The following is a 14697-nucleotide window of genomic DNA, read 5'->3' as shown; positions in this document are numbered from 1 at the left end:
TGCTGCTTGACTTTGGAATGGTTTAGACTTTATATCAATGCCCAATTCTGATGTCTAAGATCACTTATGGGCATGAATAGCTGGTGCTAACAGGCTCTTAATAGAAAGGTGAACCGAAAAAAATAATAATTTAAGAGCTCTAGTATCCCCTAATGCCAATTCAGCAAAATATTTGAGGGCAGATAACAAGAAAGGCTTGTTTTTTGCTGTATCACTGGTTAAATGTGGATGGCTATAGACTCAAATATTGCTGTTGAGATTGCCGTCTGAGAGTGAAGGCTTATGATAGGCTTCCCTTAAAGATGTGAAAAGGGAATCATTCCTTTTGATGGTCTAACGAAATGAGTAGGGGGAGCATCGGTGAAAAAGCTTGTTTTGTATTAGGTTGAAAAAAGAATGATGAAGAAAGAATTTTTCACTCATGTTTGATTTGGAAATTAGTTGCTGACTGATGGGGTTTTTTGGGGACATGGATGTCCAGTGTTATATGCAGTTGAAATTTGCTCAAGCAGTTTCTTGCTGAAAAGAAGTAGGTTGTACTTTTTGCGTGGAGGGAATGGAGTAGTTTTAGAATGGGAAATTTGCATAATATTAGTTCAAACATGCATATATGACGAGGTGACTTGAAGTTAAAGTTGTATAGTCTTTGTATGATTTTTTGAAGAAGAGCTGCATTGTTTCAGCTCATTATTGATCTCATGATACATAATTAATTTATTTCATAAAGTTTATTCTGTCTTATTGTGTGACAGTTTATCATGAGCGTTTAATCATGAGTGTATGTGAATATTTAAGGATCATTTAGCTGTGGAAAACAGTTTTCATTTTCAATTTTAGTTCACTAAAAATTTACAAAATAATTAACTAATTTTTCTTTTTTTGCAACATTTGTATGCAGAGAACGGAAATCAATAAAAAGTTTTGGCACTACTTGTCTGTGGAAGTAGTTTTTTTTTGTCATATCTAATTTTTCAAATAATTACAAAAATGCTACCTTGTTTTCGAATTTTCTAAATTTGTATAGAAGTTGGAAACATCTTTTTATTGTTTTCTAGATATCTAATTTTCATAGTCTGTGTTTGGGAGCATAAAATTTGGATGTCATGGATTTGGATTTTTTTTGTGAATTATGACTAAATATAGTATATAATTGTATTGAGCCAAACCCACTCTAATCCAAATCCCAAAATCCATGATCCTATATACTATATATAATTTTTGGAAAATTGAAAAACAAGTTGCTGGTTCTGTAATGTTTTGAAATGTAGAAATAAAAATGAAAAACTGTTTCACAAAAGTAAACACGCTTTATTTTCTACCTTTTTAATACTAATCCTGAAAAACTAAAAGATAAGCTAAAGTTTTTATGATTCTGTGGAAAATTTGAAATGGAAATGGAAAATGTTTTCCACATCTAAATGGGTCTTTAAATTTTCTGTGATTCTTTTGTGTTGAGCATGGGGAATTGGGGATTGTAATGAGAGACCACCGGGTGGCTAGTGGCAAGAGAAGATTTTACGGAAGAGTTAAGAGGATCATAGGGCTGTGGTTCTAGGAATCCTGATTGCTCTGCAGGTATGGGCCGTATAGTTACTGATTTTTATAGTGATGTGTTGTGGGAGGAGGATTAGAGAAGGGCTATGATTGAGGGGTTGGACTGATGTACCTGTTTTGGTAGAGAGCAGAGTGGTTAGAGAGGCCTTTTAAGGACAAGAAGATTAGAGGAGAAGTGTTTGAAATGGACAGAGAGGAGGCTCTTGGGCCACAGGTTTTACGATGACTTTTTTAAGGGCTGTTAGGATTTTTTGAAGGAAGATCTTTTTTGAGTTATATTTTTTTCATAATGTGGTGGTCTGTAGGGCTATATTCGAGTTGAGTTGAGTCGATACATTGGGATAATTGAACTTGACTAAAAAATGGTAAACTTGAAACTCGACACAGGCTCAATGATCTCACAAGACTTGATTAAGCTTGATTTAATTATAAATTAACATTAAATATATTCTTGAGGTCTTAGATGGAAAGATCCCTAATATGCCCTCTTCTTTTTACCATTGCAGTAGATGTTTTGACTAGAATGGTTCATGGAGGGGACGATAAAGGTTTTGGCGGTGATAAAGGTTTTGGTGGAAGGGAGTAAAGTGGGTCATGAGAATTTGTCCATGTCGCATTTATATTTTGTTGATGACACCATTCTTTTTATTTCAAAGGATATGGTCAATTTCTCCAATATGTTAACCATTTTTGTAGATGTTTGAAAAAGTGTTGGAGTTAAAGGATAAACTTCTCTAAGAGTGGCATTGTGGGTATAGTGATTGATTGGTGTTCTTTTGCTTGGTGAGCATTTTGTGGTGTACTGATTGAGCCTATCACTTATTTAGGATTTCTCCTTAGGTGGTAATTCTACAGACCATTCTTTTTGGGACCTAGTTTTTGAGAGTTGTTGGGAGGTTGGATGTGGGGAAAGGAGCTTTCTTACTCTATGGTATTGTATTACTTTATCCATGTTTGTCTTTCTCCTATTCCCTTGAATTACTTCTTTTTAAAATTCTTGTAAGAGTTGCTCGAAGATAAGAGAAATTGATGAGAGATTTCTTTTGGCAGGAGTAGATGAGTGAGATAGACATCATCTTGTAGGGAGTGGGCAAGTATGAGTAGGTCTAAATGGGAGGGATATTTAGGTCTAGGTAATTTGGTGTCTGGAAATATTTTCTTGATGGCAAAGTGGTTATTGCAAGTCCCTTAGAACCTCATTTTCTTTGACACATGGTAATTTGTAGTAAATTTGTGACTTCTACAAAATGGGTGGGATGCTAAAGCTGTGGCTAATATTACTTTAGTCCTTGGAAATTTTAGTCTTGAATTTATTGTACTTTTTTCCCTAATATTTGCTATATAGTTGGTCATGGAGAGAATCCTTTTTTATTGAGGATCATTGGATTGGGGAGGCTACCCTGGCTCATGTGTTTCCTTGTGTTTTTTCACTTATCTACTCGTCATGAAACCTCCATTTTTGCTTTCCTCTCCTTGCAAGGGGGTGGGGCATCCTTGGGATTTTCATTTTGTGGTGAACCTAGTGAGAGAGAGAGTCTGAAAAATTACCCTTTTGATTAATATGCTTGATTCTTTTGATTCTTTTCATTTCTAGTTGGACAGTAGTAAAAGAGTTTGTTAAATTCTTTTGGGGAATACTCTGGCAAGTTTGACTTCTCTTCTTTGATTCATGATATCAATTCTATTCCTGTTGCCTTTGACTCTCTCATTTGGAAGCTAAAGTTTATTCAAAGATAAAAGTCTAAAGCTCCTTCAAAGATAAAGGCCTTTACGTACGTGGAATGCAATCCTTGAGAAAAATTAATGCTAATGACTTGCTCCTGAAACGAAGACGTAATAAGACCCTGTTGCCTCATGTGCAAGTCCTTTGCTTTTAGAGTGGGGAGACTCCTTCATATTTTACTTACATTGCCCTTCACATGAGTTATTTGGAGTAATTTGTTATGCATTTTTGGTGAGAATTGGGCGTGCCCCTCGTTTTTGGAGGCTTTTTGCAATCTTATGTTGAGGGGGTTTGGGAAGGGGAAGAAGAGGAGCTTTTGGCTGGTGCTTGGTTTATGGCTATCATTTGGTGTATTAGGATGGAAACAAATGCCAGAATTTCTTAGGGCATGACTGCTTTTTTTAATCTGCTTTGGAGCGTAGTGGTGTTTCTTGCATCGTGGTGATCTTTCGCAAATGGCTTTCTTTGACATGAATATATGTAAGATCTGATTAATTATAGCAGGATTGGATTGCTTTGCTTCATTATAGTTGTCTTGTAATTATTTTTTGTTTTTTTTTTTCAATTTTTGTTTTGCTGTTTTTGGGTAGCGGAAGAATTTTGTGTATTCTTTCCTTTCTCTAATATAATTCTTTGGTTATCAAAAAAATATTTTTCTTTAGCCATTGGTTGAGTTCCTTTGGGTCTCAGTATAGATTTTTGTTCTCCTACGAGGACAGGTTAGTTGGCTTGCGGAGAGGTATACATTTTTTTTTTTATTTTCTTCCTGATTTTTTTGAATTAAAGTTTTAACTCAAGCTCTTCTACGGTTTCCCACTGTCAGAAATTTTGTTGTCAACTGTTTAGCTTCAAATCTGTGCAATCTTTATTATGCAATAAATTCCATTTTTACTTTCACATATTTGTACTTGTTTTATCAGGTTGTGGCTTCAATTTTCAATTATGTATCGCTGGGAATTGAAATATCTATTTTTCATTTTTTGAGTTTGTTTCTTCTTTCCTTTCACCTAATAGACAATTTGTTTTGTAATGGTCTGCAGACGGTTCGTGTGTGGCAAGGGTCTGAAAATGGGAACTATGATTGTAGGCACATTTTGAAGGATCATACTGCTGAGGTAATTTTGACTTAACCCTTGTTATTTGGTAAAAACTGTTTTTTGTTGACAATACGTGTATATATTTTTTGTATCTACGTCGAATCGATAAATTTTGAAGCAGAAAAAGTGGTTTCCTTCTATTTTCCACTGAATTTTTGTCTGTGACACTTGGATTCGTTTTATAATTGGAAACAAGACAAAAATGTGTTTCTGTTTTTCATGAAACAAAAAATAGAAAACTGGTTGATGTTCTGAATGCACCTACAGGATCTGTTTGGTCATGTTGTCAGTTTCATGTTTTTATTTCCAAACATTTCCATTTTTCATTAGTTTTGTTTTTGTAAATTTGTAAATATAAATATGTCAACCATTTTTGATTTTTTAATTTTATTTTTATGAAAACAGAAACGTAAATATGTTTGGAGGTAGGGTGTAACGACCCGACCCTTTATACGGTCCCAGATTGCTACCACACATACAGAATACTTGTACCTGATAAACATACATAAACAACCCACTCTAAACAGGGACATACGGGTGTATCTCATACATAACTGTAATTCAAATGTTGCGTAAAAACATAAATATTCATAGGGATTCTATTAGACATACACTAGAGTTCTAACTTTATCTTTAATGCATAGGATCCATACTTAAAATATAAACTGTATTACATCCCCAAAAGAAACTAACCAGGCTAACAACCCAGTACTAGTACAAAAACTTACTTCTATCAATCAGATTCTAAGCTCCAAAGTCTCGCTAGAAGACTAGGATCAATGCCCTGAAGGACCAGAAACAAATGTTGTAAGATTGGTGTGAGACACTTCTCAGCAAGTTGGAAGATATTATAACAGTATGTGATTACATGAGTTTATTCCAGTTAAAATAGTTGCACAATTTCACATTCATATTATTGCACCATAGGAGATATACAAATATAATTCAGCATCGTTACAAGCGAGAGTTTCTGAGGTTAGGGTAGGGTACATGCCCATACACTGTACGATCCGTCCACTCGGTACTCAACACTGTGACCTTGCCCATTTTAGTTTTTAAATCATGTATATGAATATTTAGAACAACGACCAGTTTTGAAATGTCATAATATGCCTATTTACCCCGTGACATGGGTTGTGCACTGATAACTTTGACATGCCTTGTTCGTGCAGGCACTGTCAAACATCTATTATATAATCCGACAACCCCACTTGGTCCATTATTTCACCAGTGGTCCCAATACTCCTGCAAGTCGACTATCTTTGTACCCACACCGATTCACATGTGTGGTTGCACTGTACTTTACTAGCAACGGAACCGCGCTTTTAGAAACTGGAGTATCTTTCAACTCCTTTAATCTGAAGTATCTTTCAATTCCTTTAGTAACAAGCTGTGGTCCCATTTATCATATATACAATTTACAATGAAAACATAATAGCCTGTACATTTCCAGTATTTCACAATCTCATTAATGAACTAAACAAGCATTCTTTCTTTCTTTCAAACTGAGGTATCAACCGGCACATGTACTCTCGGTTTTCCCCTTTTCACATATAAAACTTGGTATTTAACCGGCACCTGTTTTCCACAGTTTCAGATAATATAATGGAACCTTAGTTCCTATAGTTCATAACTGTATATACAATGCATTATAAGTCCATTTAACAGCATATATCTCGTTCATTTCGTCAAAAACTGCTTTAAGGAGTAATCTGTTCAAAAAGTCATTTAAATGAAAAATGAGGGTTCAAGCATCTCTTACTAGTAGTTTAAAGCAACTAGGTAAGTTTTTAAAACTTTTGGAGATCATATGCAAAAATCCCTAAATTTATCAAAACTGTAAAAATAATTAAACCGACACTTTTATTCGAAAGGATTTTGCAAACGAACAATCATAATGTACATAATAGTATAGACTACAATTTTACTGGTTTACTTTTCAAAATAAACTAATATAAACAAATCCTCTTACCTTAAACCGGAAATTGAAACACGAACGAATCGATCCAAAACAATGACTCGGGGTCCCCAAAACCTAAAAACCGAAGAACAATACTTCAATATAATTTCTTATACTACCAATCTACTGAACTGAAACCGAATTCTGACCCTTCGATTTTAGGGAAAATCCCGAAATTCCACAAACAAAGATCCATTCCACGATAAACGTAGAGATTCTCCTCCTGATCCACGTGGTAACGACGGATCGTGGATTTTGGCAACAGACGGAGCGAAATCCTAGAGAGAGGGGGTTGGTTCAAGTTCTAGAGAGAGAGAGAGAGAATGAGAGTGTATAAAATAAAACCTAACTTAGCCTTTTAAGTAATCAAAATAAATATCTTCTCCATGATATTTATATATAAATATCTCAAAATATCTCCTTTCAATATATCTTCTCCAAAATATCTCTTTATTATTTATTTATTTATTTTTGGGTCAGGTTACTACATAGGATGATAATTGAATGGTTGGATGGATACCCTTTCCCTCTGAGAAAGCAAAGTGGACTGAGAGGCTATTTAATGAGGAATAGATAGGAATGGATGTGTTCAATTTGGGCATTGGGAGGAGGGCTCCTGGGCTCGATGGGATCACTTTGGCCTTCTTTCAAGATGGATGGATTGTTTTGAAGGATGATTTTCTTGAAGTATTTTGCGATTTTTTTCATAATGAGAGTGTGGATAGGAGCAATGGTTCCACCTATATTTACTTGGTTTCCAAAAAAGACATTGCTACTGGAGTCAGATTTTAGGCCAGGGGAGCAATGCGTATACAATCCTGGGTAAAGTGTTATTCAGGAGATTGGACAGTGTTTTGGTGGATAGCCTTTCCCATAGTCAAAGTGCATTCATTGGTGACAGAGAGTATTGTTGCTCTGCTTTGATAGGTTAATGAATTTGTTGAAGATACCATCAGAAGATGGAAAAGGGGTTTGGTTTTGGAAAAACTTAGGTGCCATGGGGATACCCCTTGGTATGCAAATTTTTCTCTTGGTTTTGAAATTGGATTCTAAAAGAGCCTATGATTGTATAAGTTGAGTATTCTTGGATAGTGTGTTGGATAGAAGAGGTTTTGGAGATGGATGGAGGAAATGGATTAGGGGTTGCCTCTTGTGTATGGCCTTGTTTGTTCTAGTGAATAGGAAGGCTAAACCATGGTTCAGAGCCTCTAGGGATCTTAGACAGGGATATCCTCCCTCCCTTTTCCTTTTCACAAACATGGCCCGTGCTTTGAGCAGAATGATTAGTAGAGGGGTTGATAGAGCCTTGATGGAAGGATTTAAGGTGGGCCATGAGAAATTAAGCATATTGCATTTGCAATTAATTGATGACACTATTCTTTTTCTTTTGGAGGATATGGGTAGGTTTTCCAATTTGTTAACGATCTTACTGTTTAAAAAAGTGCCTCGTCTTAGTATTGACTTCTTTGGAAGTGGCATTGTGGGTCTTAGAACTAACCCAAGTCCTTTGGTTAGTTGGTTGTAGCGTTCTGAGTTGCCTATCCCCTATTTAGGTCTTTCCTCCAGTGGCAAGCCTATTGCGGGTTCTTTTTGGGATCTAATTTTCGAGAGAGCCAGAAGGTTGGATGGGTAGAAAGGTGGTTTTTCTCATTCTTTGGGGCTGCATCACTCTTATTCATGGTTCCCTGTCTTCTATTCTCGTGCATTAGCCATATCTTTTCAAAATTCTTTGGAGAGTGGCTAATAAGCTAAGATAAATTGATGAGGGATTTCTTGGGCTTTGGAATAGGTGAGCGCAACAAAGAGCATCTTGTTAGTTGCATGACTGTAAGTAGGTCCAAAAGGGAGGGAGATTTGAGTCTTGGTGACGTGGTGTCAAAAAACATCTCTTTAATTGTAATGCTTCCCTTTAGAGCCTCTCTCTTTGGCACAAAGTTATTAGTAGTAAATTTGGACTTCATAACGAGTGGGATGCTAAAATTGGGTTTTAACATTATGTATTCGAGTCCTTTGTAAATTTGTATCCCGAATTCACCATTCATTTTCCCCTCATGTTTTGTTTAGTGTTGGCAATGGCGAGACGGGAGGATTATTGGATTGGGGGGTTGCGTTTAGCTTTTGTGTGTCCTTGTCTCTTTTGTTTATTTTTTCTTAGTGACTCTCCTATCTTTGCTTTCATCCACTTGCAAGAGCTTGGGCATTCTTGGGACTTTCATTTTGCAAGGAACCTTAATGAGAGAAAGACCAACAATTCATTCTTTCTAGTTCTAGTCATGGAGTGACAAAAGAGTTTGGGGTTTAGAAACTTCTTGGTTTTTTCCCCTTGTAATTCTTTCTTCTCTCTTTTGATTCATGCCCCTAATGTTACTCCTTTTGCCCTTTACTCCTTCATTGGGAAGCTAAAGAAACAAATACCAATGACTTGCTCCAAAAACGTAGACCCTACAAGGCTCTTTTACTTGATATGTGTGTCCTTTGCTTTAAGGTAGCGATTGGCTCACAGTTGGAATCGGAATCAGAATTGGAATCCACTATAATCAGAAACTGAATGTCAAATTCCTTTTTCATGTTTGGTTTGGCACAAAATCAGAATTGAAATTGTATCATAATGTTTGGTATATATGGACAGATGAATTACAAATGAGTCTAGTTTATCAATTATGTCATCATAGTATAAAATTTTTATTCAATTAATTTAATTTTAAATAATAATATTATAAATATATAATATTATTTTAATAAGTTATATAATAAATATTTTTTACAATAAAATCATTTTAATAATCATGTACTTGATTTTACTTTGCATATTATAATTTATCATATTTTTGTGTTATTATTATTTTATCTTAAACTTTGCTTGTGATGCACTTGATATAGAATCTTTTCACACACAGTCGGTCTCAAGCCCGAGTAAAGGAGGAGGGTTGCGTTGGGTAGTTGACAGCACACAAAAAACTTGTCAGATCACTGTGATGTGAATCCTTACCAATAGCATAAATTGGCAAAAAAGAATTTATGTAGCCAACCTCATCTCTTATATTGATATTAAAAATTAATATTTTTTCTTATTTTAGGGTTATATATAATAATATAATAAATAAATCATACCAAAATTATATCATAGTATTTTATAATTTAGAACTATTCTATTATTTTTTGTGTTGTAATATTATATAATATGTATTATACTATATTATATAGTATTATATTAATATTTTTTTTTAAAAAGTTATGTAGTATATATTTTATTATATTGTATACAATATTATATTATAATATATACGAACCTGCATATATTTATTATACAATAGTATTATATTTTTTTGTATACTATATCATTATTAAAATTTATTATTATATATTTTTAATTGACGAGAATGCTAATTATTTTATCTTATCTTATTTTTAAGATTATGAATAATAATACAATAAATCAATAATCATACCACAAGTATACCATAATAATTTAACATTTAATACTATTCTATTAATTTTTATATGTTATAATATTATTATATATAGGAAAAAATATTAATAATGATGGCTTAATGTTTATATTAAAATATATAATTATATTTTAAATATTAATAATGATATCTTAAATATTAATATTATTTTTTAAGTTTATGTAATATATATTATAATATATAATATACATAAAACGTCATATTATAATATGTAGGGGCACATGTATGCGTGTATGTATATGCATTATAATGAATAGGGTAATAAATATTGTGTTTTCAGGAATCATGATTTGATTTTGGAATAAGAGTCAAAGATTAAAAAGTAGGCAAAAGGGGGAATCCCATTCTTGCATGGAATGGGAATCAGAATGAAAAACAAACACTAGGAATAAGAATCAACCCTTCTGATTCAGATTCCGATTCCTATAGTTTATTCCCAATTACCAAACACCCCTTAAGGGTGGAGAGACTTGCTCTCATTTGTTCTTGCATTGTCACCTCTTGTGGTCCCTGTGGAACAAATTGTTTGGAATTTTTGGAGAGAATTGGGTTTGCCCTTCCTCCTTGGTGGCTGTTTGCTCTTTGACTTTCAAGGGGGTTGGCAAGGGGAAGGAGAGTGTTTTTGGCAGTGTCCAATAATAGCTGTCTTTTGGTGTATTTGGTTAGAGAGAAATGCCAGAATTTTTAGGAACTTGGACACTCCTCTTAACTTGCTTTGGATTAGAGTGGTGTTTCTTGTATCATTGCGGAGTTCAGCGCATGGCTTCTTTAGTCGTCTTCCTCTGGCAGATTTACAGCAGGACTGGGTGGCTTTGGTCGAGTAGAGCTGTTCTTGTAATCTTTGTGTTCTGAAGATTTTATTTTGCTTCTTTTCTTCTGTTTTAGGTGGATATCTTGTCCTCCATTTTTTTGTTCTTTTTTCTTGCCGTACTACACTCCTTTCTCTCTAATAAAATTCTTTGTTTATGAATAAATAAATAAATGAATAAAATGAAATAAACATAAATGGAAATTTGACTACCTGGTGGAGTGAGGTTGTCCATCATATTATATTAATCCACTATTTTCACCTTTTAATTGCCTATGCAGGAGTTGTTTGAACAATGTTTGTGCTATTCTGTAATGCTCTACCCATTTGAGCTAATAGACCAAAATAGAAATGTGCTGAATATCGTAAAATTTAATAGGTGGTTCACTTGACATTTGATTCAATTAACAATGATATACATTTAAGCAATTATTATTATCTTTTTAGGGGTAATATTAGATTTTTTATGGACTTATATCTTATCTGATTTGAGTAATTTCATAATTTAACCAACACATGGAATTGATGCCTCTCTAAGTTAATGCATCAAGAAATAAACAATAAGTCAAGTATTGGTGCCTCTCATTTGTTGGTTTGGCCCATAAAAAATAATAAATAAGGGGCTGCTGCAACACAAGGATAAAACCATGAGAGCTGTTTAAAAGCAATTCAGCCTTTACTTCTCTTTTGATTTTCAAAATAAACTCAAAAGTCAATCGAAGATGGAAAATACTCATGAAAAACAAGATATGGAAAAAAAATAAGAGGAACACTGAATCCATGGACACGACACAATTAACAAGGAAGGCAACATAATAGGTTTACAGTTCCAATGTCATAACCAAAGCCTAAAATCTCAAAGATAAAGAAGCCTAACTACTTAGAGCTGGCATAGCTTAAAAAAAAAGTGAAAGAAGTCTTGGAAGTCACCGATTCCATGTTTCCATTTATGCACATGGTTGGGGAAAAAATTGATACACAGAAATTTGAGTAATGGACATGCTGAAGAATATTTTGTGTAGAGAACCAGGTGTAAAATTTGATGTGCAGAAAAAAAATTGTGAACTTTAAAGTATACACTGTTTGGATGATAGAGCAAGTGCAGTGAAAGAAAAAAAAGTAAACTGAAAAGAAAATCCATTAGATTTTAGTAACTTCATTGTTCTCTTCTCATATTCATGCTAATTGCAGCTCATTATGATGTTTTGTTTTATTTTATCGACCATCCATTTTGAGGCCTGCCACTGACAAACCCACTAGATTTTGCTTCATGAAGAAAACATAATAGTTTTTAGTTATTTTTCTCTCTTGTTTGTATTTTTTTTTTTGTGGGTAATGGGGATTGGCAAATGTGTTACCCATGTATTATAGAACACCCAATAAAATTCTCTTTTCGTTGCTTGGTTTTCACAAGTCAAGCTTCTTTAGCATATTATGCTTGCCTGTGACTACATGTCCTGTGTGCATTAGATGTGTAACCATCATGTAAAATAGTAGTGTAGGCTTTATTGTTTGAGTAGGTCCGTAGGATAATGCCTTGGTAAAAGAAAAGGGAGTACAGTTCCTTGGTTAGATTGATGTTTTCTAGTGTCAAAGCTAGAATAGCGCAGAAAGCTCTTTATGCGAGTTTGACTTGACTGTTCATCAATCATTGTAAAACTCACAAGTTATTATAAATGTGTTTAGGGGCTGTATCATTGTAAAAATTTATGAAAATGAAAACTAGGAACAAAAACTAGAAACCAAAAATAGAAATTTAAAACTGAAAAGTGGTAACCTGTTTGGTACTTTGGTTAGTATTTCTAGAACTAAAACAAATAAAGAACTTAATTAAACGATTGCTTATAAATTTTGTCCTTAAATCAAATAACAATTACAAAAAATAAATAATAAGGTACAATTATTATAATGTTTTTTATTTTTACTATAGTATTTTTTTAATTATTACTATTTTGTACTTAATGATTCTGTTTCGAAATTCATGTTGCAAGAATGATCTTATTATACATGACAATTGAAAACATTAAAAATATTTTGTAAATGAATTTTATTATTTATTTTTATTTTTTTGAATTATTTTTTAAATTCATATGATCATTTTATTTAATTTTAATTAAATAAATATATATAAAATGAATGATATAATCCAAAAAGATTTAATTCTGGATATTAAAATATTCTGGCAACAGATTGTCAAAACAATTGAAAGTCATAAAATCTGGTTTTTAATTTTTTCAACAGCTGCTGAAAACTGATATCATAAATAGAAAAACTAGCAACACACACATTTTTATAATATATTTTTTACTGTCCAGAAATGAAAACAGAAAAAAAAAAAAAAAAAACAGAAACAATTGCAAACAGAGCCGTAGCTTGCTTGCCTCCCTCGCTAAATACACGTTCTTCTGGAGGTTAATAATGAGTTGCATTGCTTTATAGTTTACTGTATGACTAGTTTGCTTGTACTGCTTCCGCTTCATTTACATCCGACGGATGTGAATTTGTTCATGTGGTGAAACATTTTTATACTTTTGGCTGACTTGTTAAGCAAGTGTGCTATAAATAGTGATGCCTGGCCCTTCACCAAATGTGAAGCCTTTGGCCGCAGCATCTGGGGTTGTAGATAGAAAGTGGTTTCTTTGGACATGCTTCTCAATTTTATTGTATTGGAAGGGATGCAAGTTTCCTGTCTTTTTTTTTTGGCTGTATGAAATGAGGGATATAATTGTTTGTTTTGTTTTGTATTCATTTTTATTATTTTTTATATTATATTATATATATTTATATATATATATATAATATATATATTCTTTAAATTTTTGGTTTAGTGTTTACCTAACTCTGCTGGGTGGATTTGACTCCTTGGGGCAACCTGGGGGCGTATGTGGCCATGCCTGGTGTCTTGAGTGTAGGGTACTATTAACTTACTGTCGTGCTCTTTTTTAATAATAAACAAGAAACAGTTTTCATTTTAGGACACTCATCCCCTTCCTCAAGGAGGGGCATCCTTGTCAGTTTGGATTAGGACACGTCAGGATGCTTATCATCCCCTACTTGCCATGGAAATGCAACATCAGGGGTTATGCATGTCATTCAAGTTATCCTACAAGGAGCATGGGTATCATTTTTGAATTTTTTGATTCTTTGTGGAGTGTAGGAAAATCCATGAGGATTGTGGCTTTCCTATATTATGTTGGTTTCTCAAATGCATGGAAGAAGGCAATACATGATATGAAATACAATTCAAACACTAGCGCAATCCTTTCAACAGGAGGGAGTGCTCATTCCCAAACCCAAATGATCATGAACCAAAACATGGCATTGATCCATGCTCTTAGAAAGATGCCCTGGATCCTTATTCCATGCTCTTAGAAATGTGCCTTGCGTAGTAGTCACAAGGCCCCACTGAGGCGCAAAGGGTACCTATAGCCTAGGCGAAGGTCCTCACAGAAATGAGGCGCACATTTATTAAATTGTCTGTAAAAGACCCTATGGTTGTAACACATTAGTACTATTATTTGAATTTTAGATTATCAAATTATTCAATACTAGAGCATAAAAATGAATACTATAATGCAAATTTTAAATAATATGCAATGTTCATGCCATAAGTTCCCCAAAAAACAGAAGCAGAAATAAGCATCAGGAAATAAAAAAACAGCAAAAAGCTGCAGCAGTGCAGCTGTGACTGAGATGCCAGAAATTCCAGATAACAGAAGATGAATTGCCAAGAATAGAAAAATGCGTCCAGGAAAAAACCCAGCTCAGTTTCCAAAAAGATCATCAGAGGAGGAAAAAAAGAGGAAAAAAAACAGAAACAACAAAGAGGGGCCAGAGCAGCAGAGCAGTTCAGAAGAAGAAGGCTCAGGAGCAGCAGAGCATAAATTTCAGGAAAAGATGCAGAAATTCTACAAAAAAGAAAAGACTAGCAAAAGAGATAAATCCACAAGGGGACTCTCAGATCTTACTGAGAGTAGCACAGCAGTCCAGAAGAGGAAGAAAAGAAGGAAGCCTGAAAAAGTGGCAGAAATTCCATAAAAACAGCAACAAATAAAGAAAAAGGGGATCACAGCAGCTCTGACTGA

At 33.9% G+C, this 14697-nt stretch overlaps 1 protein-coding gene across 1 annotated transcript in view; it reads left to right on the top strand.

Annotated features, from left to right (window-relative positions):
• LOC131150606 (pre-mRNA-processing factor 19) overlaps positions 1-14697 on the top strand; it is a 28030-nt gene that overhangs the window by 8298 nt on the left and 5035 nt on the right. Inside the window, exon 11 of the mRNA XM_058101431.1 lies at positions 4318-4392. Coding sequence (XP_057957414.1) covers positions 4318-4392 — 75 coding nt within the window. The remainder of the gene's footprint in view (positions 1-4317; positions 4393-14697) is intronic.

This window comes from Malania oleifera, chromosome 3 (genome assembly GCF_029873635.1).
Source record: "Malania oleifera isolate guangnan ecotype guangnan chromosome 3, ASM2987363v1, whole genome shotgun sequence".
Lineage (NCBI taxonomy): Eukaryota > Viridiplantae > Streptophyta > Magnoliopsida > Santalales > Ximeniaceae > Malania > Malania oleifera.
The sequence above is the reverse complement of the archived record's forward strand: the minus strand, read 5'-3'. Positions and strand labels throughout refer to the sequence as shown.